Here is a 26238-nt window from a genome sequence, read left to right on the forward strand (position 1 = left end):
TTTCTCAGGCCAGCTCAACTGGGACAAGCCCATTCCTGCTGGCTTGTGCTCCTTTGCTTCTATTAAGTGAGCCTGTAATGCCTGTGAAGTAGTGAAAATGAGCACAAACCCTCTGCCTACGCTACATGGGAATCCACAGCTTGGCCCAGGCCTCAAAATGCCCCTAAGTCCACAACCTGTCTGGCCATGAAGGTGTCAGGTGTGCTGATGTCTTGCTTCACACACCCTGTTACTACCAATTCAATCACTGGGCCTTCATTGTCTGGCAGGGTTCTGGGGTCTCTGGGCCACACTGGAAGAAGAAGAGTTGTCTTGGGCCACATATTAAATACACAAAGACTAACGAAAACCGATGAGTGAAAGAAAGGTTTTAAGTAAATTTATGATTTTGTGTTGGGCTGCATGCGGCACGAGCGCTGCAGGCTGCACACCCTCGGTCGTCCGCTACGGACTGTGCTGGAAATGAAACGCATGGGACAGTCTCTGGGCGACCCGCTGTGCAGCAAGACTATGCTTAAACACATGTATTTTCTTCAGAAGCCTTTCTGGTGCTAAGCTCTGGAGGATCCTCCTCCCATTGTGAATTACTCCAGCTTCATAATTTTAAGGAAGTACAAGTACTGGACAACTACTGAGGCCCAGCCATCGTGCTTGTGAAAAAACAAGGAACATTGCTTAGGCCGAATCACTATAAACCTAGTTTTAGGTGTCATGTAAGTTTCATGACTATGAATCTGACCAGAAGTTTATTTTAATCAGTCGACTTATCTTACTTGTGTCACTTATCTGACTTTGGGGAAATAGTAGTACCAGGTACTAAGTGCTCTTTTATATGACTCCGAGGTAGCTGTTATCCCTACTTTTACAGATGACAAGACTAAGATCAGAATTATGACTTGCTCAAGGCCAGCCAGCTAACAGGAGCCGAACCCACGTTTATCTAACTCCAAAGTCTGTATTTCACTGGTAAGCACGTGGACTTTGTCAACTGTCTCTCATTCCTCCTAAAAATGTGAGGCTCGACTGGAGAAAGTGAACGTCACACCTCACTCTGTCCCACTGATTCTGGAACATTAGTATGTGTCAGGTCACCCGCTCGGCTGTTCAAACCTAGATGGCTGAGCCCCGGCTCCCAGAATTTGAGCCACTAGGTCTGGGTGAGGCTCAGGAGTTTGCATTTCCAACAAGTTCTCAGACAATGCTAATGGGTTACTGATCAGGAAACCACACTTTAAGAAACAAGGCTCTATTCAAATCCTCCCATTTCAATCACTGTCATCAGCAGCTTAAAGACCCCCAATTTAATCTAAAGGTAGTGACCTTCAAAGATTAGATCCACAGCATTCCAGTACACTATGCTGACAGGGCCTCCTCTGACCTTGGAAAGCCCGGCCTTACCCATCCTAAGAATATTAGCATGAAAACAACCTCTCACTTCGTGCTGCCTTTACTCAGTGGCTCCTAAAAGATGACATCAGAATCAAATAATGGCTTGTTAAAGGATTAGGATTCTGACAAGACACACACTAAAACAGCTGCCAAGGCAGTTAACTACCACCGCTATTTAGGTAAATACTCATTGAAAGACAGAAGATATTTGTTTAGAGTGGGGTAAGGATCAAGCTTCACTGAACATACTTTGGAAAACACTGTTCTGATCCTTTTTTAAAAATCCTTTAAGCTTAATAGCTCAACCAATGGAATACCTTAATCAAATGAGGCAAACACACATCTTAGCCATTATGACATTAGAGCCCAGATAAATATCTCGAAAGGGGCCTTACGGGCCACTTGTATTAATCAGAATCATTTGTGACTGTTAAAGATATCTTTAAAATGCAGATTTCTCAGTACATTTCACTTCAAAACCAACTTGGAGGCATAGAACTAGAAATATGTATTTTCACCAAACACTCCCAGGTGATTCTTACACGTCAGCTGGAGAACAGGGAAAATTTAGTGGAAAGCTCTCAATGTTTCTCACTTTATCTTCAATCAGCTGGTGAGCTAGGAGAGGGAGGGTTCCCATTTCATAACATTCGTCGGAAGCATCTGTATTGACCATATAGGACGAGACAGCCCTCGTGCCACTTCCTAGTGAAGTAAGCAAACATGTAAATTCCTCCAGCCTACAATGACAAATTGGAACGGGACATGGAGGCAGTGAAAGTGAGAGAACAGTGATCACTTCTGTCTTGGGGGGGTCAGTGGTGACCACAGACAGACTTCGCTGGAAAGGAAACAGTATCTCTGACGATGGCTTCAATACCAAAACAGGCTCTGAGACGTTTCTAACCCTCCAGGAGTTTACGATACTTACCGCCTTCCTAAAAAATAGGTAGTAAAATGGAGAAGTACTGGGTGTACTTATTTAAACCCGAGAGTCATTTCCAGGGTTTGGAAACACCTGAACAGAACAGAACAGGCTCACAGAGTTGTGGGAGAAGAATAAACACTGAACTTTATTTCCAGAAAATAAGGTTGCTGGAGAAGGCCTTTTTTTAAAAAAGTCACATTTTCAATGAAACTACTTAGCAACGTACCTTCACTTTTGTGCGACAGCACCTACAGGCATCATACTTAGACGTGCGCCGTCGCTGTGGGTCCCGCTTGGTGCTCTTCCGGTCTTACTTAGGCAAGCATTTTACTGTTTTCAGTCACTTATGGACACATTTCATCACATTGTATTATAATTCAAAACTGCTTCCCCCCAAAATACAAGATCAACATACACTATCTGACATCTAAATTCTGGAGGGTAGCTCCAGTCCTAACGGAGCTTTATAACATTTTCAGGACTCTAAGGAGAAAATGTTTAACTTCCTGTTTGCCCAACTAGAATCTGTTTTGCCACAGAGAACACAAGCATCCTTCTGCTAACAGACCACTTCCCAGGCATTCTGAGATCTGGGTGGTGCTAACATCGGGAAAGGGTTGCGAAGTTCTGCTGCAGTGCCTGCTTTCATATCATGCCGCCTTCAAGGGAGGAAGAAGGCGATCTGATGTTTAAGGGGGAAAAAGTAATACCATCATGAAACTATCATGAGCTCCACCCCCACTGATCCCACTCCACATGCCCAGGACTCCTGTGCTGCTCAGGGAGCTACCTGGGGGACTGCGTAGAGTTGGGGTACCTAACCTTGGAGAGCTTCTTGTTTGGAAGTGTAACAAGCTGGCAGTTACAAAGACTGGTCAATTTGTGCTCATCCTCTTTGGTTTCCTTCCAGGTTTACTGGAACCATGAAAAATTAAGAAACAGATCCTGAGGTATGAGCAATTCCCCCAAGAGGCTCTGGTTTCTTTATTTCCGATGTCAAATAGGAAGAACTACTGACATTGCACCCACTCCTGCGAAAACGCACTGATTGTAAGAACAGGCGCAGCAGGTCTAACAGTCAGTCACAAGCCCAGTACTGACATCACTCTAATACCACTATGTACTAGGACCCCCCCCCCCCCCCGAGTTAGGCAGCTTCCGTGTACTGCCCCTAGCAAGGCACTGCATAATTAGGAAGGAGTAACAACAGTAACACACTCGGACTGTTTCATAGAGTTAGTCTCCCAGGAGTTTAAGTACTGAGCCTCATCTCCAAATTAGTCCCTCAAATTTACAAAGACAGTGATTTCACACTCTCTATTGTATTTCTAGTCACTGACAAATTTACTTGTTCAGGGAAACCTGAAAACTACTATGCTAAAATTCATTCAACACGGGGGTTTGATACAAAAAGATACTGAGAAATAAATTTACAGAACTTTATTCTATTATAGGTGGAAAGGTGTAATGAGCTTACAGATATCCTAAAAACAAACAAACAAACAAAAAAACACCTAACATTTTCTAGAACAGTTACGAGTTTGAACATCTTTGGATTAAGAACCTGAGTGTCCAATTTTTGTAAGGAAAAAAATCCCTCCTAGAATTGGGAACACGTGGAGATACCACTCTCACTGCTGGTGGAGCATGAACTGCCACAAGTGCGATACCTTCCCCCATCCACCCTGGCAATGACAGGGGCCTCTGCACTGCGTCCCAAAGAAAACTGCGGAGATCTCAACGGAGACAGTGCCTGCCTGTACAGACCTTCGGCACACCAACCTCGAAGTGTCCAGAGAGCCATATGCGTCTCCCTCATTTACCTGTGTCTGGTCATTACTGGTATTTATTTTCTGAATGTCTTAATTAATGAATGTGGCAACTTCAATTTTCTACTTGCAATGAAATGTGAAATTCTTAGCTTCCTAAGTAAGCTATAAATATCGCACCATCCCAAATGCAAAGGGGGGAAAGTTATTCACTGACAAAGATTCTTAAACTGTAATTTAACTTGTGAGTAAAAAGTGGTCTGTACGCGGCCACAAAGTCAAGGCAAGCCTGCACCCTCCAGCGCCAGCCTGTCTCAGATTCACGGCAACAGTATCATATTCAAGGCTCCCCAGTGACCTTCCCCTGTGGGTAAAATTTCACAATACCTAAATTTGAAGATATTAAGTAAGTTCCCTTTGTACAAAAGACTAATGAAACAATCTCTGAAAGGGTTTTTGTGGGGTTTTTTTTTAAGGATTGGCAAGGAACTGCAAATTTTCTCCTAAACTCTACCTTTCCTAAAGTGACCCTCGCGTGCTCTGTAATCTTCAACCTTGTGAGGTTCTACGTGTTAGACCTACTTCACAGGCAAAGCACTAAGGCTCGGAGTTGAACTTGCCCTTGACTCAGAGGCTCAGTCCTTTCCACTATGTCATGGCTGCCTGATTTGGGGCATGCGGGAGACACACCCCCCCACTGCACCCCTCCAAACTATTCACATTCTGTATCAGAGAAAAATGATATAAAACAAAAGAGGCCAAAGTTTTTAAGACTTTTGAGACCAATCCTACCTTGGACACTCACATACTGAGGGCAACATAGCCACGTAGTATTAATAAATAATCAAGCCATGTAGCATTAATAAACAATCACTGTCCCACAGGTTTTTTCCACAGACTTTAAGAACCATACATTCCTAAGATGATTATCTTTTGAAGACTCTGCCTTTGAAGACTCTTTAAAATTAGACCCTACTCCATAGTTTCTATCCTACAATGTTAATTTCTCGGGCCTACCTATAACTGAATATTAACTCTGAAGTCGGTTCTGCTGGGATGCTTCTCTGATGACCCTTTTGATCAATGGTGTAAGATCTCTACTAAGATCCATTTGGCTTAATGTAATGGACCTTAGTGCACACACCCCAACTGACTGTGGTGTATTTTCTTTAAGTAGCACTCCCAAAATAACAAATGCAAGGCAATTCAGCAATGAACATTAGCTAGACTTAGGAGTCATTACTGAAACTTCTGACTAGATAGCACTTTTTCATGCAATCTCTCATATGCACTCATACACAACCGTAGGCCCGGCGTTCACTACTTATATTCGCATACCTACCTAAGCTTTATTATCAAAGGGGTCCTTGTTCCCAGGAACTACTAGTTCACAGGTAGTTGAGTTGGTTACTTTAAGCAACCATCTGGATAAATGAAAAATTAAGGTCATTCAGGTGCTTTAAGTCTTCTCAGTTTAAAAATTTTTAGGGGCACCCTGGTCGGTGTGGCTCAGTTGATTGGAGCATCGTCCCATAAGCCAAAATGTTGTGGGTTCAACTCCCAGTCAGGGCACATGCCTAGGTCCCATCTGGGCACACGGAGAAGCAGCCGACTGATGTTTCTCTCTCTCTCCCCCTCCCCCCCCATCCTTCCCTCTCTCCCTCCCTCTAAAATCAGTAAGCATGTCCTCAGGTGAGCATTAAAAAAAAAAAAAAGTTCTGGGGGGAAGTAAAATAGTGGCCTTGGAAAAAACATGCTAACACAAGACACACTGAGCTTTGTGGTTAAAAAACAAAATCACAAGTAACGATCTTGGCACTTCATTTATTAAATGCATCTAAAAGGTAAAGCTCTGGGTATCCTTTATAGAAAAATCTATAGTTCTATTAAAGAGCTGAGAAATTAGCCACATCAATATACTTCTTTAATTCCTAAGCCTACCTTCTGTGTAGCTGAAAGAAGTTCTTTTAGCAATAACCCCCTTGCCCCAGACTGGCTCTCAGTAAAGCAGGAACCTAGATATACTCAGTCGGCCAAAAGTCTGTTGGTTTTTCCGTACGACGGCTCTAGTGCTTAGTTGTCTTCAACTGCATTCAGAACAATTCTGTTAGATTGTATTGTGACAGCTGTCATATCAGTGTGCATTAAAATAAAAACTTACCAACACCTGTAAATCTTTGTGCAGCCATTTTAATATTGAAGATAGAAGAAAATACACAGCACTTTTGGCGTATTACGATTTATTATTTCAAGAAAGGTAAGAATGCAACTGAACCACAAAAAAAGATTTGTGCTGTGATTGATTGTATGTGTCAAAAGTGATTTGCGAAGTTTCTTGGTACTATTGACATTTTAGCCAAATAATTCTTTGCTGTGGGGCTGTCTTATGCACGGGAAGATGTTTACAGCACCCCTGGCCTCTACCCACTAGAAGCCAATAGTGGGAGATAGCTGATATACACAAAATATCCCAATCAATAAAGTTATTGGTGAAAATGAAAAACGTCTTTTATTTTATGGAAAAAACCACACGGACTTTTTGGCCAATCTATTACATACACCACCTAGTCGGAAGGGTCAGTTCAGGCCACGCGGTTCAGTTCGGCAGAGTCAACCAACTCCCACTACATGCCACCATCAACTCTGTAAAGGTCGGAGAGGCGGAAAACATTAACAGGGACACCAGTGAAGGAAGGAGCCACCAAACCTAGCGTTCCAAACCAAGATCCATTTCAGAGTATGTAGAAGCTGTCTGACCACAGCTGAAACTTCACAATGTGAGCAGAAAGGCTCGCCCATACACTCATGCAATTGTCAACAGTTTGTGAAAATAGAAGTATCGTCCTTGTTTACACACGACAAAGCACGGTGCAGTGGCCAGGGCAGGTCTCACTGTGAGAAGAGGGACTGATTTACCCAGGGTTTTCTGATTTCTACTCCACTTTTCCATTTTACCACACAGGCTCTCTCTTCATCACTCACACCCTTCGATATCAGCCTGGTTCCAGCCTTAAAACCAAAGCATCTCTTGAAGACCGAACATTCCAGGTGCAAGGGGTCTAAGCTCTCTCTACCAGCAGATAATTAAGGGTAGGCTGTGATTACAACATCAGTACTAGAAGCTGACAAATTCCAGCCTGAGTGGGGTTTCTGGAATCTGAAAGGCAGTATATTCCAAACAGGGGTGGTGAGAAGGTGTACAAAATGAAAATTTTCCCTTTCCTGTCTCTGGTCCTACCACAGACCTATACAATCTGGACTGCTTGCCTTAAACTCAGATTCAATGCATACAAAAATGTGGAGCTTACTAAACTCTCAAACTTAGTTCCCTTCCTCTCACTTCCCCTTCTGCTGCTATACAGGAGCTCAGATAGCTATTTTTTCTCCAGACAGCCATTGTACAAAGAAATAAAGGGATTATAGGAGTTGGGTACAGGAAGGGATCTTAGCCAATGGGATCCCCTAATCCATCAATCCTGACACCTGCTGATAAGCCTTCTGCCCAACCAGTATTTTGTCTATGAAGCTTTGCCTATGTGTTTGGGCATTCTATATGGTAGTAAGCTTAAAACCTGGAATTTTACTAACCAGCAAAAGGGTGCATTTCTAGTGTATTCTGCTGTAAGACTAACCTTCAACTTAAATTTTATTTATTTATTTATTTAGGTAAATTCTAAACAGTCAGATATCTCCTCCAATAAATCTCCTGAGCATCTAACTTTGCTAGGCTGTGCTGAGAAAAATACAAAGAATATTGGATCCAAGGGTTGGCAGATTTTTGTCCTTAAAATACATATAGGAAAGCATCAGAATACCCAGGAATCTATTAGACTTGTCCTCAACAACAGAGAAGTAAAGCCCCCAATACTGCTAATTGCTTTAACACCCTTTGTTGTTGCTTATCTAGGTGTGTCTCAGAAATGCTAATGAACTGAGTTCTTTGGTTCCTTAAATCCACAGAAACAGTTAGTCAACTTCAAAGGCTCAGAGAGGAATTAACAGCTTGGTGGAGATGCACCTTAACCCAAATCTAATGGGAAGGGCAAAAGGGAGATAGATGTAAATAAAAATATTTGCTATACATTTCAGAAAAATTTTCAAGAATAGTGTATAAGGTAAAGGTGACAGGGAGATAACTGCGTGGATCTAAAAACTTAAGACAACAAATTAAAAATGAATACCTACCAAAAAGAAAATTAAAACTTAAATTGCCTAGCTTCCTTCGAGTTTGTTTCTTTACTAAAATTTAGAGACCTAAATGACAGATAAAGACACTTAATACAGATTTTTTATAATGGGTGGTTGAGCTTGGTAATATTACAACCTATAAACCATAGAGATATACTCGAGATAATGAGCAAAGTCACCTCTCCCCCAGTTTGAAAAACAATTAGAATCTCTTGAACATACAGAGAATATCATGTTAAACAATATCTGCTATTAAATCATTTCGGCAAGCTACTAGTCACTTCCTGTAACACTACCAAAAATACCATTAATATCTAATAATAGATACTCCACTATAAACGATAAAGCTTTTCCCACCTAATATACTCAAGGCTACCGCACCCCCCCCCTTCAGTGTCCCCCTCCACAGTTCCCACGTCCCATGCTAGCACACTGCACACCCCTAGCTAGATGGGCGGGTTTGTGAGGGAAGGGCTGGGGCTGGCAAACTGCTTTATTGTTCCATGCCGTTTGCCTCTATTTCAGATTTCCTACTTCGGCTACTGACTTGGAGCCATGGGGATGGAAGGCTGCTTCTCAAACTTCAGATTTACTAGGCATGGAAATAGAAAGACCTGGTCCAATTATTACTGCTCAAAGTTTAAACACAATACCTCAGTCACATCTTAAGGGCCAGTAAGGAACTCCCATCCCAAACTCTCTCTACCTTAAGAAGTCAAATTCTCAACTGTCTGCCCAATGCCTTTATTGTGATAATTAAGGGGGAGCTAGATAACCTAAGACAGAAGGCACAGAAAAGTCACTCAACTGCCTCTCTTCCACCTTCAAATGCAATGAAGTGACTCTATTTTACCTTTCAAGAGGGTTTTTTTAACCGGGGTCCCGCATCAAATACTCATTTCAATCATTTCCATAGTCTCATTCAAATGTAAATAATTACAATTGCATCCACTTTTCTAAGTAAACCTAAAGCTTTCAAGACAGATTCATATGGAAAGGATGCGATCCCTCACAAAGCACACTTCTGGGGGAACAAACAGGGTTGAGGCAAACCAGTTTTATTGTGCACTGAAAGCATGGCCGAAGTTGTTATTAAAGACCTGTAACACACACATTCATTTCACCCCCAACTAACACGAGATAATTTCAGTACAACCCGAAGGCTCCTAACATGAAATAACAACACCCAGAAAGTACAGCAGAGTCCTTTCCCACACCAGTAACAGGAGAGGATAACTGTTACTGTAACGTACAGCACAGAGCTTTCCCTAATATATTAGACTCAAAAAGCAGACACTTTTGCACACACACACTCCTCCACATACCAAAAACAAACAATAAAACCCAACAGCTTAATTTTGGAATATACGCTTTAAGACATGTTAAGACTCTCTGGCACTGTATAATGTATAAATGAATCCTAATTCATAATTCACTAAGACCCAGAACTAATTAACAAATCCCTTTTCAAACTCTCACAATTCCCCATTTTTATGCTGATGTTAAAGAAAAAAGTCAGACTCAATTCTTTTTTTTTTTTTTGCTGCTACTGGTTCAAATGAGATTTGGGGACTGACCCTGGGTTCGTATTTTCCATTTTACTTTACTTACCAAAGAAAAGTAAGCATTAGAGACAGCATTATCTAGTGCTCACCTTTCAAACCACGATGTATTTCAGATTCCTTTACTAACTCCTGGACTTTCTTGTTTTACCGGGAATATAGAAATCAAAAATTTGTTTGCGTTCTTACATGCTAGTAATACAAAAAGCACATGCTGACAGGCAATTCTGCTTTATATCTAAGTGAGGTATAAGATTCTACAGCAGCCGGCTAAATCTGAAAACGTGCTCCAAGAAATCTGGCTGCTACAGTGCAAAGAAAGGCAACACTGGGGCCCAATGCTCCAGTGTTTCTGGATTGAGCAGCAAGATGCGCCAGATCTCATTTTTGCAGGTTTTTTTTTTAATGTGAAGGGACTTTTCAGATAGCCACATCATCAGCCTTCCCACCCCCCACCCCAATCCACACCCAACAGCACAGAAGTACAACTTATCTGCTAACATCAGGAGCAATTTATATTTCATTCCCCCATCCGATTTGAATCCATTAAACTAACCAGAATCAACACAAGATGGTTTCAGACGACCATCCCATATAACATTTCTCAGAATCACTGATGGAATCCTGCATTATACTTTGCTCATGCTGGGGAGGGAAGAACCCCACAACTCTACAAAATAGATAGGCAAAACTTCAAGTCCTTGAACCAGCTACAGGATCACTACCCCCAACCTGATGTTACCATTAGCAACTCTACAGACAGCCTGGCAGTCTGCACACTACTGTGGCAATGACTCGCCCCGCTGCAGCGAGTGCTACCAGTACTTAGAAAGAAGTCTTCTCACTTAGGGAAAAGAGGTTATAGTTTCTGCTCCTGAACTCCCAGCTCAGTCAGTATTTTAAATACAAATACATTTCACAGATAACAGATTTTCCCAGCAGTTGAGTATCTGTCAGAATGTTCTAAATTCTACTAAGAGCAGCCAACACTTTTAACTATTGTAAAGAATGAGCTCCAAAGGGCAAAAGTCTTTTAGATCTTTGGAGATGGGGGCAGGCAAAATGAGGGACGCTTGTTTTAACATTACGAACTTGCACAATTAATCTGCAAGACGGGTTTAAGTTAGGTCCCCTTAAAATCAAACTTAAGCAAACTCTTTATACAAAGTTCAATAATGACATGTCTGAGCATAATTAAACACTGATTTTTATTTTTTCAAAACGACTAAGAGTTACGTAAATCAATCACTAATTACCAGTGCGTTACTTACCAGAGCAAGCACACAGTCACTAATTCTACATCTTTCTTCTACACACTACTTACAAAGATAATCACTCCAGTGTCAGACCCTTAGGGAAGTGTGGGGGCAGCTGAAGTGCTTCTTCCCTTGAAGGAGCAGGTTTAGATTAGAAAGTAAGCAAATGACAAACTATCAAATTCTGCCCTCTTGCCTTTTTCAGCTCTGTGAGAAAGCAGAGACGTGCAGCTTCTAGCAGAATCGAACCAGAATCACGCGTATAGCAGAGTGGCTAAGCTTGTGAGCTCTAGAGTCCCCAAATCACTGACCTTGGGCAAGATGGCAAGTAAACCTAAGCCTCGATTTCCTCGCCTGTAAAACGGAGAGGACAGTACCTAAATCATAAGCGCCCTCCTGGGGATTAAGTTAGATAATCCATGAAAAGAGCTGATATTCATGCCTGGCAGACAGGATGTATTCAATAAATATTAGCAATTATTGTTATTACGAGTGAACAAACACACTCTATGAATCAATATACCCAGTTTACTTCAGTCTGTATAAAAATGGCACTAAAAATCAATAACCTACCCAGCCCACAATCACTCACATATTCAGTATTTCCTTTGTATAATTTAGGTGAGAACCATATCAACTTTCTGAGAGGGGACTAAACTCTGTTTCACTACTAAATATATTACCCACTCAGCCCAGCCTGAAAGTTAAAAGAACACACTTTCTCTGTATTAAGATCCTACCTTCCTCCAAGAGAAGTTGAAAGGACTTCTTACAAGTACCACATCCTTTCTTTGCTCCCATATCCCAAAGAAACATTTATACTCTTTGCAGTTTTCTGAACTGCAAGGGCCTCAATACCCTTGTAAAATCCTGATCGGTTTTGGCTAAACACAGTTAAGAAATTCTCTGGCCCCTAACACTCAGCATCTCTCTAGTCTTGCCTAACACCCAGCTCAGAAGTCACCTCCTGAGAAACTTTCCCCACGCCCACCCTCCCCCCGGACAAAATTAAGTCCCCTAGTCTCCCAGAGCATTTGGGGTATAATATACCCTAGCACCTACCTTATAATTAACTAATTAGGTCTCCCCCAATAGACTGGATTGAGGGCAAGAGCAGCGTTGTGGCCGAAGGTTCAGCTGCTAGCATTAAGCACAGTGCTTGACATAATAGGTGCTCAAGAAATGCTCCACTTTAACTTAACCAGAGTATCTCCTGGCAGAGTACCATCTCTTGCTGGATGTCCCCACTTCAAAATCTGAACATAAGGCTGCTCTCAGTGGAGCAGGCTAACATGATGGACTGCTGATTACAACATCAGAAAAGCTACTCATCAGCTTCTTCCATTGGACAGGTTCCCGGAACCCAAACTCAATTGAGCAGGATTATGTACCAACAGAATCAGTGGGAATTCCCAGCACATCACAGAGAGAACCTTCTCTCTCACTAGGACTGCTGAAAAGCCCAAAGAGTGAGCCTTTTATTGGGGGGAATCTTCACTGGATAACTAAAGTGGAAATATTCAAAGAATAAATGCCTTGATTTGGCTAAACCAGGTTTCTAAAACATAAAGATCTGGAAAAAGCAAGTCGCTCTGGATTTCTGAGAAACAGCGGCTTTTGAAAAAGAATGAACAGGAAGCAGGGGTGGGTGATGGCCACTCTTTGTTTCAATAAATAAAATCATCTTCTTCTCCACAGTCCAAAAGAAAATGCCAATACACCAGGACCATGATGAGATGCTCAACCACCTTTTCCCCCTGACAAATACACTAAACTGCATTTCTACAAAAACACTGCCTTAGGAACCTTAGCCACACTGAAAAGTTCTAGTAAATAACACTTTAATTTTTTAAAAATAAATCAGTATGCTGGAGTCCAACATTCACACTGGATGGCCCACCGAGGGCTTGCAAACTTTCTGAAGGGAGGTACTACTACCTTTGCAAACAACACAACTTGGGGAAAACAATCCCAAAATATGAAGAACTCCACAAAGGGTAGCTTTAATTTTAGAGCCATAATTCCTATCATAAACATCTTACCAAAAAAAAAAAAAATCAACAGTTGCCAAAGGAGAGCTTTCATTCTGGAAGCAGAAAAGGAAACAAACGGAGCAGAAAGGGAATAACCCGCAAAATAAAGTTCTCTTTGGAAAAAATAGTAACAATTCAGTCTCCCACCCTTCCCTCTCTGGTGAGGTCTGTGATTTATATGGCTTTGCTCTGCAGAAAGCTTTCTGGGCAGCTCAAGGAAGGAGCCGAGGGAGGGAAGAGAAAGAGACACAGGCACAGAAAGGAGAGGAGAGAGAAAAAGAAAATGGCGCAGAGACTAAGTCCCGACTGTCGACAAGGCGACTTTCCCGGGAGAAATCCGGGCGCGGAAAGGCTGCCCCAGGGCCGGCGTTAGGCGACACGGGGTCTCCGTTGCCCCCTCTTGGGAGGGCCGCGATCTGGGGGGGCTGGGATCCCCGGAAAGGGGGTTTAGAGGCGGCCCGATGGGAACAATGGGGCCGGTGAGCGAGGAGCCGGGACTTAGTCTCTGGGACGCCATGTCTGTCCTCTGGCCGGGCGCGGGGGTAGGCGGCGGGCGACTGGGGGGCCCGAGGTCGGGGCGGGGGTCACACTCACCATTCAATCGGAAATCCGCTTCGATCTGGAGAGAGAAAAGGAGGGAATATGAAACAACAGGCACATTAACTCCGCGGGTGGCGACCGCGCGCGGCCGGGGGCCTAACCCACCCCGCGCCCCCAGGGATTGGGGCGCCGGGAACGGCCCGAAGGGGCAACCATCCCCCCAAACTATAACTTCGGGGCTTTCGTTCGGGGCCTAGAGATCCTATTCCCTCTGGCCGGCAGCCCCTGGCCGGGGAGCTCCGGCCTGTCAAAGCGGCGGGGTGGGAGCCGGGGTTGCGGGGTCCGACAGGGGCCGGGAGGTCGGGCTGTACCTGGGAATCATTGTGCAGATGGTCCCCACTCATTTCGGCCGAAGCGGCGAGCGCGGCGTGCGGCAAGGGGCGCCGAGTAGACGCAGACGGTCGGGGCCGGCCTGTGCGGACGGACGGGTGCTCTCGGTGGCTCCCGAAGGCGCGGGTAAGCAGCAGCGGGGTGGCGGCGGGCCTGACACCCCCAGAACCGCTGAAGCGGCAACAGCGGCTGCGATGCTTACAGGCTGCCGAGCAGGCGGAGAGAGCAGACCCGACCAGTTGTGTAACAGCCTAAGTTCGCATTTCGACTCACTGCGCCTGCGCGGCCGCTTTTAAACGGGACGTCGGCGACGTCAGAGGCTCGCGGAAAGAGGCCGGGGGTTGCAGGGGCCGCCCCCTCGCGCTACCCAAGGAGGACCGGGCTTTGCACCGCAAGCCCCGCCCCTAGCCCACGCGCGAATCTGTGATTTGCATAAGGAGCCGACTCCTCCCACGGCCGCCCACCCCGAACAACCTGCCCTTCCTCTCCCGGCGCTTTTTTTCTCGGAACCTGGGGGCCCCTCTTGCTAAGCAGTGCGCAGGCGCAGCCTGGACACCGCCTCCGGACCCGAGCCGGCAGCGGGGCCACGTGGTGGGTCTTTAAAGACAGCGGCGGGACCGCGCCAAGCCCCGGCGAAGCTGGACATCGCTTCTGCATCTTCCCGGAACTGCGGGTACCTCGGCGGCAGGGGTCCCCAGAGCTCCCACCACTGCTTCCTCGCTCGCTAACCAGACCCCGAGGCCTCTAGGCGGGAGGAGCCCCCGCCCCAGCCTTTGTGCAGGCTTTCCAACTTGTATATATTTCATGCCCACTTCTTAAAATTTAATTTTACAACCGACCAAAGGTCTGGTTCAGCTTCAGTTTTCAGCCGGGTACATGTAGCGTTGGGTCACAAGAGACCTAATTTCATTCGTTCATTCTACATACATTTGAGCAAATACTGTAAGCCAGGAATTGTACTGAGGAAGTGGATGGCGGACGCCTGGCCCGGGGGAGGGGGGGACCAGACCTGGGGTAAACACGACTGGGCTCTAACCAGCGCTGAATCACTAGCTCACTGTGGGGCAGAGGCAACCAGAGCTGCCCTTTATGGAAAATGTACTGTGTAATCTGCTCTGAGTATACACAGTAGCTCTGTGAAGTCGCTTATTTTAGAAAAGTTAAAAACTATGTCAGAGATAAGTGACCTACCTAATATCTGCACTTGGACACCTCGCAGGCTTCTCCAGGGTTGAGCTCACCATCTGTCTCCTCCTCCACCCAGCTAGAAAAGCTCCACCCTGGACATCTTCCTGTCCCTCATTTCTCATTAGTCCCTCTGACTGCATTTCTTTAATCCATCTACTTCTCTCCCTTTCCCACACACCTGTCCAGTGGGCATTATCTCTTGCTTGTATTATTAAAATAGACTCCTAACAGGGGTGCCTGCGTCGTTTCTGGCTCTCTTACAAACTGCTCACCAACAGTAGCCAAAGTGGTGTTTTCATTCAGAGACTTAACGATCATCCCCTTCCCATAATACTTTCCATCACTCCTAAATAAAGCTCAAAATTCTTAAAGTAGCTGGCAAGACACTGCATAACCTGCTTAATTCAAGTGTGACCTTTGTGAATTTTGTCATATCTATTACCACTTCCACTATTATTACTTAATATTTAAATCGATACTCTTCATCCTAAAAAATAATAGTCTATGAAATCATTTACAAATAAATACAAAAAGTGTTCATCCATGGACCATTGAAATCATCTCTATCACATTTACTGGTAAATACTTTGGGATTAATTCTTGTGAATGCTTCAAAGCTAAACCTTAATATCATTTTCTCAAAGTGACCCCCACACCCCCAGTACTCTCTGACTCCCTCTTCCCCAACTAGATCAAGTGCCTCTCATGGTGTCCTTTTCATTTGCAACATTTATCACAATTGTTAATAAGTTACCAAGAGGGGACAATTAATGGTTTTATGTCTGTCTTCCCTGTTGAAGGGTGGGGACCTATCTTGCTTAGCACTCAATCCTCAGCACCCAGCAACAGAGCCTATAGAAGAGATGTATAATCAACAAATGAATGAAAAAAGAGAAAAGAAGAGCCTGATAGAGTTCAGGGCCCAGGTTCTTATCATATCCCCTGAGGCCCTATTTCACTCCTGTTCCTGTACCTTTAAATAAATCCCCTCTCCCCTTTTGTTTGATGGAGCTCTGGTGGGTCACTAAGACCAAGAGCTCTAAGTGATACAGTCCCAACCTGCACTTGATTCCTGGGCACTCTCAAGGCCTCTATTTTCCCTTTCGTCCCCTGGGCCTTTCATGCTGTGCTACCCTGGGGATGCAGATATTAATAAGACCTGAACATCATTTTGGAGGAGCTCCTGGTCTGATAACAAGAGAGACATTCCCCAACCGTCACCATATGACACAAGGAATAACAGGCAAGAGGTGGACAGCCACCAGTTGCCGTGGGAACACTGGAGTGGGGTAGGCACATCCAACACACCAGTGGTAGTAGCGGGGGCAATATTAGGAAAAGCTTCCAGTTTGATGCCATTCTTGAAAGATGAAGAGCAGCTGGCCTTGGAAGAGGAGGGAAGGCTTTGCAGCAAGAAGAGCATCCTGAGTAAAGGCAGAGTCAGGGTCATGAATAGCTTTGGTCAGAACAGAGCAGAGGGAAATTCCCACAGGCTGGGAAGATGGAGAGTCCTCCCCAGTGACAGCAAGTTACTGCAGGGTGAGCTATGCCAGGGGTTTGAGCTGGCTTGAGAATGTCCATAGGTTGGGGACAGTTCTGCAGAGCTGACACTGGAGATGGGAGATTACTCAGGAGGCCCATGGAGACCGCTGAAAGTGTTTCAGAAGCATCATTAACCACGGAATGACTGTGAGGACGCAGACTGTGAAGGGGACTGAGGATATTGGCCTATGTCCAGGGTACAGCCCAAGGAGACATTAATGACAGCAGCTCTCTCTAAATCTCCCTCTCACAGGGTATGCTGCTGGGACACTGTGTTACTGCTCAGATCCAGCTGCCTCCACCTCGAGACCAGTGGGCAGGAGAGGCAAAGAGGCAGGAACTGGGGCTCCAGGAAATACTGGAATATTCTGTGAGTGAGAGAACCCCCAAGCTGACTCAGCATGACTCTCCAAGAAAATAGAACAGAAGTGGCAGCCTCACTTAATAACCAGCAGGTGACAGCTTAGCTATGATCAGGTTTTAAAAATATCTACCTTCTCATGCCTCAAACAAGCCCGCCAAGTCCTCAATCCCATCCCCACCACCTCCCAGAGCCTGACTCACTCCAGCATCTTCTCTTCCTCTTGCACAGCAACTTCACTTGCTTCCTCTCCCAGTGTCCCCCCTTGACTTTGTTAAAAATAACATGTCACATTAACTGATGTCTTACCCATGTGCTCTGCCCTATGCTAAGTGCTTCACCTACATTATTTCTCACTAACCATAGGAAGCTGGTACTACTTGCCCTACCATTTGACAGACCTGAAACCCAAGCCTTAAGAAGGTTAAGTTAACTTGCCCAAAGTTACACGCCTATTGACTGGAGGGGCTATGATTTGAATCCAATTAGTCTGACTATGGAGCCCAGTCTCTGCCTCCCAAATTGTCCTTAGGTCAGTTTCCCTCACCTTGTTTGAAATATTTGGAAAGGGTAGTTCATGCTTGCTACCTTTTCTGCCTTATTTTCCACCTCTTAAAACCCTGTTGATGTGACTTCCATTCTAATCAGAGACTGCCCAGGTTCCAAATAGAGTAGCCGTACTCTCCCGAACCTTTCTGCAGCACATGGCAGGATGAGGAGGGACTGGCCTGAGGTAGAGAAGGGAAGGCCCCGTGGATGTGGATGGCACGTTCCTTGGGTGCTTTCCATTGGACTCAAGTGACTGTAAATCCTCTTGGTTTTCCTCCTACTTCCACAAATGCCGTTTTTCTGCCTCCTCCTCTTCTCCCAGCAGAATATAAGTATTCCCAAAGCTTCTGTCGTCAACCTTCTCTCTCCACACCTGCCCCTTGGAAGCTTTATGGATTTTATATTGACTTCTATAGATAGTTTCTCAAATGGATGTCTCTATCCTTGATTTCTTTTTGAAGCTATAGAATCTGCCTATTGCATGTGTCTGTTTGATGACCCCTACAGACCTCTGCTCCTGAGTTCACCTTTTTCCCTGAACTTACCCTTCCCTTCTATGGTCCCTGCTTGGCAAATAGCTCTACTTACTTCCAGTCATGCAGGCTCAACGCCCAGGAGCCTCTTCCGTTGACCCTGTCCTCCACATCCCATTGTGGCTACTGCCTCTAAGAGTCTGCCAAGACCTACTTCTGTAATTATCTCTCCCCAGGGTTCTCACTGCACCAACGGTGAGCCAGATGCCATGGCTGGTGCTAAGGATTCAGCTGTGCGCTCAACAGACAAGGTGCCTGCCCTCAAGGGCCTACTAGGTGGGACAGACACAAGAATAAATAATTGCCACTGTTATGATAAGTATTTTAGGGGGAAAGTACAGTGTGTTTGCTATAGGATCCCTTTAGAGGAGGTGCCAGAATTGAGGAGTCCAACAAGGCTTCCAAGTGGAAATAACATTTAAACTGAGGCCTGGAAGTGGGAATAAGACGTTATCCAGGTGAAGGTTAGGGAAGAAAAAGAAGGCAAGTGAAGGAGATGAGCACTACAGGTGGATGGCAAAGACTCGGACATTGGGTAGAGTATGGTTCATTGGGGGAACTACTAGTAATTCAGTATGGCTGAGGGTTAGGGTGTGAGCAGGGGTGATGAGAGATGATGCTGGGAGGGTAAACAAGACCCAACTCATTCAGGGTCTTTTGGTTATGGAGTTTGGAATTTATCCTGAGACCAATGGGGAACGACTGATGAGCTTTGAGCAATGGAGGAACATAATATGCCTTTCAGTAAATGTTCCCTATGGTGTAGAAAATGGATTTGAAGTAGTCAAGACTAGAGGCTTGCTAGAGCAGAGTGAAGAAGGTTGATGTCATCTAGGCAAAAATGATGGTGATGATGGCCCTGATTGGCACGAAAACTGTGAGGGTGGAGAACAGTGTATGCATCTGAGGGATATTCATGATATGGGGTGGGGGTGATATGTTAGTGATCGATTATATATGTCAGAGAAAGGAAGATGGGAGGAATCAAGGATACGGATGGAAATGCCATTCACAAAGGAGGGAACCTGCTTCTGGATGACCCGCCCTGGTTTGGGAGAAAGATGAGTTCAGCTCTATGTATTTCAATGTGAAGTGTCTGTGGATTACACAAGTCAAGAGATCTAGCTGGCAATTGTATACATGTGTTTGGAGCCCAGGAGAGCGACTGGAAGTTGTTGGCATACAGTGGTACCTAAGTAATTAGACTTGATGAGGTCATGGGAAGGCTTGGAAAGAAGGCCTTATTTCAGGGATGGGCCTGAGTGAGGAAGTGGAGGATAGCAAGTTTAGACAAGTTGTTCAAAGGTTTAGCTATAAACAAGGGGAAGAACATAAAGCAGTAACTAGAGTATCCTGGGGTTAAGAGAGTTTTTGTTTGTTTGCTTGCTTTTTTTGTTGTTGTTGTTGTTCTATGATGGACAAGACGTGCAAATAAGAGGGCCTGGTAATTTCTAGTTCAGGGCCTTTTGGATCATCCCAACACCTCTGGCAAAGTGCTAGCACCATGGGCTGATATATCAGGAATTCCAGATAAGGAGAGGGATGTCTTTGGCGAAGACACTCCTCCTGGCCTTCAGGAGGTCACAGGCTGCTTCAAACCTCACCTCCAGGGTAAGGATTGACACAGAGAACTCGGTTTTCAGGATGACGTATCCCGGGATATTCTCCCAAAGGGCAGAGTCCACCGCTACAGAATCTGTCTCTACCTTTGAAGGATTCAGGATGCAGCTGCGGGTGCCTGGGAAGGAGTTCAGCAGAATAGACACCAGCTCTGACGATGAGCCAGAGGACACGCAGAGCCAGGTGGATGGGTGTCCCTTCTCAGATTCTGCAGTGCGGTTAAGTTCCACTAACACTTTCTGATGCCTGTTGGGTGCCAGGCCCTGGTAGCAGCACTGTGATGAATTACACAGGGCTTCCACCTGGAGGAACCCACAGTCCCGGACAGCAAATAGACAAGTAAACCATCAATTATAAGACACGGCCTGGCAAACCGGGCGGTCTGTTCCACGGGAGCCCATCCTCAAGGGTTTCATGGCAGAAAGCTGAAGGCTGCAAATCCTCCTTAGGACCCAGAGCTCGGCCCTCCTGTTATTTGGGGATAATGGCAACACAATCTATTTTAAATGGATTTTTTTTTCCTTCTGCGGACTTTTCTTCCTGGGGAGCATGTGCATTCAGAACTGAGTGACAGAACACTGAAAAAAGTATCTGTACGAAACTTGACAGAATGTCCACGTCTAGCCTTGGACTCTCCAATGAAAAGCAGGTGAGGCCACCATTGCTGGTTGGTGGAGGAGTCCTCAGATCTCTTCTGTTTGTTCTCTTAATTCAGTATCCCACCCGCTCTTGTGGCTTTACATACCCGTTGCATACTGAGGAGCCCTAAGTTTATGTCTGTAAATCAGTAGCTTGCCCCCTTGCCTCAGGCTTGTATATCCAGCCACCTACCCAACACAGCTACTTGCATTTCAAATGGGCTTCTTAAACACACGACCTCAAACCAATCCTCTGTTTTTCTTCCCAACTGCCCCCCTTACCCTTGGTGTTCCGTGTCACAATTCAATAGCTCAGGCGAAGCCTTGGAGTCATCCTTTTTTTTTTTTTTTTAGAGTCACCCTTGACTCTTTCTCTCACCTGCCTACCCTCATATCCACTCTGTCAGCAAATCCTGTGGCCAGCATCCTCAAACATCCAGATGCTAAACATTTCTCACATTCCCTCTGCTTCCATGTTAACCGAAGCCTCCATCCTCTTCACCTGGCTTAACGCAGCAGCCTCCCAACTGACATCCCCTGTTTTCATGCTGTCTTCCCATGGGATATCCTCAGAACACGTGACCCTTTGAAAATGTGAGACCTCATCATTCCTCTGCTCAAACCTCTCCAGTGGCTCCCATCTCACTCAGGGTAAAAGTTGAAGTCCTCGCAATCGCCCCCCAGGCTCTACCTGCCTTCCCCTGTCCCTGGTTCCCCAGCCTCATCTGCTAATGCACTCCGTCTCCCTCAGTCCTCTCCAGCCGCCATGCATCACTCACCCTCCAGCTTCAGCACTTTTGCCTTTCAGGGCCTGTCTACCCAGAACATCCTCGGCCCGCCCCCATCTCCATGGCCTACTTTCTCACCTCTTTCAGATCCTTCCTAAAATATCTCCCTCTTAGGGAGACTGTTTCTGACCACTGTATTTAAAATCACAACCACTTCCCCTCATCAATTCCCCACCTTTCATCCCTGCTTTGCTTGTTTCCAAAGACCTTCTCAGTATTTAGTCACAAAGTACTGAACGCTGTACTTGTTTATTGTTTATGTACCTCCTGCTAGAATACAAGCTTGATAAAGGCAGGGATTTTTTAAAAATCTGTTTAGCTTAATGCTGAATTTCCAGCATCTATAGCAGTGCCCGGCACACAGAGGATGCTCAAAAAATACTTTTTGAATATAATGATGGACTGCAGTGAGCTCCTTCTAACTTGTGTTAGTAGGGGCCTGTGATGTGCCAGGAAACTCCTTAGACTGAGTGACACTACAGATGACACTGGAGATTGCAGAAGTATGAGTGTCCTTCCTCTCTGTTCCCATAGCAACCAGTGCAGTCCTTATCATTCTGCATTGTCGTTGTCCCCTTCCTCTACTAAATGTAAGACTTTTGAGCTCAAGAACCATCTCTTACTCATGTGGCATCACCACCCAATAGAAAGCTGGGCACATAGTTGGTGCTTGAGAAATATTTGCTGCTTTAAAAAGTGAATGAAATGGTCAAATCAGGACACAAACTCACAATCGTTGAAGAGCAAAGTCTCTACCTCCCCCCACTCCACCCCGAGGTGTCCCTGAGGCAGCCGCAGAACAGCAGTTACGAGTTTCTCCCCCAGGCAGGGTGCCTTCTTGCACGTCCTCGCCTGCACAGCCAGAAGTGTTTCAGGTAGAGATCTCTGTACACTGGCTGACGGTTTTTTCCCATTGCACCAGGCAAGCGGAAAGAATTTGCCACTCATTCCTTTCACAGTTCCCCAGACATGCAGTCCAGGTCTCTTAATTTCCCCCACCTTCCCTGTCTGCAGTTGACCCCACTAGTTCCCCGATGCTCAGCTACTGGGTTGGGCTGCCCACCCATCCGTCCACTTGCCCAGCCTTCTCTGGCCACAGTGAGAATTGAGCTGAACCCCCAGTCTCACCCTCACCCCCCCCCGTGAATTGGCTTGGTTCTCGGAGTCTTCATCCCAACAGTTTCTCTCTCCTTTGCCTCTTCTTTTTAGACTCTCCTCCATCCCTGAAACCCGTGTCTTAGGTCCACGGAGGCGGCTCCCGTGATCCACACGTGACGGTACGCCTCTTGTCTCATCTGCGTCGCTCTCTTGGCCCTCAATTTCTCTACATCAATAATTCTTTTTTCTAATTTTTTTCTTCCTTTTTAAATTTTTTTTTAGATTAATAATTCTTAAACAGCTGGGGTGTGGGGAGGGTCATACACTCCTTTCAGAAACTGATGTGGGCTATGGACCCTCTCCCTCCAAAAAATCATAGGCTCATAAATACAGCATTTTGCATTGAAATTCAGGGGCACCTGCACTAAGAACTCCTCTAGGTGGTCCTTCTTCTCCTTCTCTGCTGCCCTCTAGACTTCTGGTTGTTTCTGGCTCCCAGGTCAGCCTTTCAGAAGCAGAAGCTTCTCCCTACCACGCTGTTGCCAGTATCGTTGTCATGAACGGCAGCTACGAGATTTGCACCATTTTTCACACGCATCAACGGGTTTCATCCTCTCAACAACCTCCAGAGGATGGAACTGTTATTGTCCCATTTTTACAGATGCAACAACGGCTCAGTCAGGTGTTTTGCCAACACCACCTCGCTCTAAGCCCAGGGTCTCTTTCCTTGGCATCATGGTGTGTGGCCTATTATAAACCGCTGTTACCTTTGATGTTTCCCACCTGAAACCTGCCACCCCCACCTTCAAACCTATGGTATGTTTTCTGTTATTCTTAACTGCTGTGCTTTTTTTAAACCTCCCCCACTCTCTGTCCCCTGAAATGCACCTCCTTCATCACCTCTGCCACTTCTCTGAAGCTCCCTCTTTCGCCCCCATCCATGACTTCAACTGACCACAGGTGGCTTCTTTGCAGTTACTTGAGCACATGTGAGCCATGCAAGGTTTCGTTTCCCCTTCTGTCATCAGCCCAGCTGTGCCCGCCTCTGAGATTGTTGCCAGCTCTAAATGGGGTCCTCCAGCCTCTTCCAACAGAAGGCCTTGGCACTTCTGGGCCTGCCATGCCTGAAATCCAGATAAGAGGAAGGGAGGGGACACCTAGTTGAGCGCCTACTTTGTGCCAGGCCCCATGAATGGCATGGTGACGCAGAACCCAACCTTTAAAGGCTCCTGCTTCCAGATACTTCCAAGTTCACTACTGATGGGCACCTAGAGGTTCTAAGACAATTGATCCAAGTTCATGTGCTGCCTGTCCATGGATACTTAGGGGACTCTCTGCAACATGGCTAACCTTCAGCTGCCCTCTGAGCCAGCAAAACTGCTGCTCAGACCCTGCACGAGAAACACCTGGTTGTTGGTTAACCTCTTCCTCCTCAGCTCAAATCTCAGACCCGCCTGATTGTTTTAGTCAGGTTAATCACAATCACACTTTTGCTCTTGGTGTGATAAAGTCGTAAATCGTTACAAAAGCAACTTCTAAATGTGTTTACCAAAGTGTAATATACGCACAGTAATGTGCACATATCAAAAGCATGCAGATTTGCAGATTATGAATTTCCATCAACTGAACACATCTGTGTCACCTGCACCTAATCAAGAATCAGAATTTGCCAGCCCCCCTGAAACCCCACTCTGCTTCCTTCCTGTCATTACCCCCAGGCTAACCACTGTCCCGATGACTCTAACAGCACAGACCGGGCTTGTCTGTCTTTGTCCCACAAAAACAACTTCAAGGCAGACCATCCTCTTGTCCACTGCTCAGACATACATACATTTTGATTGGTTGATGATTAATGGATTCAATTAGTCATTGACCAGATGTGGACTGCTTAAAAAATAGATTTAAAAATCTTCTGAATTGAACCAAGGACCTGTAGCCTCAAAGGGGCTTTGGCTGTAAACTGACCCTCCACTGGGCCTCCAGAATCCCGAAGTGTGTTCTTAATAAAGGGTCCAGAACATGTCTGCATGCACATATGATCACTTTCCTCTAAAGTTCACGTTCTCATGCCCACTGCTGGCTTTCTTCCTTTCTGTCTTTTTGTTCTGAAGAAAGGAAATTTGAGACTCTGGGGAAGACCCTTCCCACCTCCATCCCCCAGAGATCCAGCCTTAATCACTCCTAGTGATGGAGAAATCATTATTATAAGGCTACCAATTGCATTTTCCAGACAGATCTGGCAAGTTTACTTTAAACTGTTAAAAACTCACACAAAACTCCAAAAACTTTCTTCTTCTATTTTTTTAATCCTCACCCAAAGACATGTTTATTGATTTCAGAAAGAGGGGAAGGGAGGGAGAGAGAGAAGGAGAGAAACATCAGCGTGTGAGAGAAATATCGATTGGTTGACTCTCATATGTGCCCCAACAGGGACTGAGCCCACAACCTAAGCATGTGCCCTGACTGAGAATTGAACCCGCGACCTTTCAGTTTAAGGGGCAATGCTCCAACCAACTGAGACACACCAGCCAGGGCCAAAAAACTTTCTTGTTTGAGCTCAAATATGCTGCAATTTTTACTTACTGATTGTAGGCCTGCCCTCTGCAGCTTCCCACAATTAGTCAATTCAATCAGATTTGGGGTACTTCCTCTGTGCCAGGCTCAGAGGCACATGAAGTAGGCTGCCTGAACCCCAAGTTCTTTCTGTGGGGATCCCTCACTCATTGACTGAGGGATATGGCTAAACCAGCGTTGATTTTTTAAAAAGATTTATTTATTTTTAGAGAGAGGGTAAGGGAGGGAGAAAGAGTGGGAGAGAAACATCAATGTGTAGTTACCTCTCATGGCCCCCCTTCTGGGGACCTGGCCCAAAACCCAGGCATGTACCCTGACTGGGAATCAAACCAGCAACCCTTGGGTTCACAGGCCGGCACTCAATCCCCTGAGCCACACCAGCCAGCGCTAACCCAGCATTTACCAGGGAACATTCCACTGGACACTAATCCCCAGCAATGCTTTACAAAAACAGAGATCTGAGCTCAGATGAGTTATGTAAATGCTACATGTTCTGTGGTCAGTTCCTAGTATCACATCATATATTAGCACAGATAAAACTCTGGGAGGTCCTCAAGCATAAAAATCCTGCTTCACTTTGACAGTGTTTTTAAGACTTATGTGACTGAGGATCCCTTTTTTCTACGGAATGCCTATGGATATTTCTCAGAAGTAGTGTCTCCCAGAACAGGATACAGACCAGTTAGCTTTCAGCATCCTCCGAAACTATACTGACCAGTCTTGCAGCTACTAGCACATGGTGATGCTGAGCACTCAAAATGTGGCTGGTCCAAGCTGAGATGTGCTGTGAGTGTAAAATAGACACCAGATTTTGAACTCTCAGTACAAGGAGAAAATAAAATATTAAGAAATTTTATATTGCCCTGGCTGGTGTGGCTCAGCGGATTGAGCACCAGAATTTGAAACAAGGGTCGCTGGTTTGAGTCCCAGTCAGGGCATGTGCCTGGGTTGCAGGCCAGGTCCCCAATAGGGGCCACGTGAGAGGCAACCACACATTGTTGTTTCTCTCCCTCCCTTTCTCTCTCCCTTCCCCTCTCTCTAAAAATAGATAAATAAAATCTTTTAAAAAAAGAATTTTTGTATTGATTATATGTTGAAGTAATACTATTTTTTGAAATGTTGGATGGAAACATGTTATTAAAATTAATTTCATCTATTTCTTTAAAACATAATTTTTATTGATTGACTTTTAGAAAGAGAAAGGAAGGGAGAGAGACATTGATTTGTTGTTACACTTAGTTATGCATTCATTGATTGATTCGTTATGTGCCCTGACCTGGGATTGAACTTAT

General features: G+C 45.2%; 1 protein-coding gene across 1 annotated transcript in view; it reads right to left on the minus strand.

Annotated features, from left to right (window-relative positions):
* The window catches only part of TOP1 (DNA topoisomerase I), a 75538-nt gene extending 61218 nt beyond the window's left edge, over positions 1 to 14320 (minus strand). The window contains exons 1-2 of the mRNA XM_024559818.3: positions 14037 to 14320; positions 13720 to 13744 (exon numbers count right to left, since the gene is read on the minus strand). Coding sequence (XP_024415586.1) covers positions 13720 to 13744; positions 14037 to 14069 — 58 coding nt within the window. The 5' untranslated portion in view covers positions 14070 to 14320. The remainder of the gene's footprint in view (positions 1 to 13719; positions 13745 to 14036) is intronic.
* Between the last annotated feature and the right edge of the window lie 11918 nt (positions 14321 to 26238).

Source organism: Desmodus rotundus, chromosome 6, assembly GCF_022682495.2.
Source record: "Desmodus rotundus isolate HL8 chromosome 6, HLdesRot8A.1, whole genome shotgun sequence".
NCBI classification, from domain to species: domain Eukaryota; kingdom Metazoa; phylum Chordata; class Mammalia; order Chiroptera; family Phyllostomidae; genus Desmodus; species Desmodus rotundus.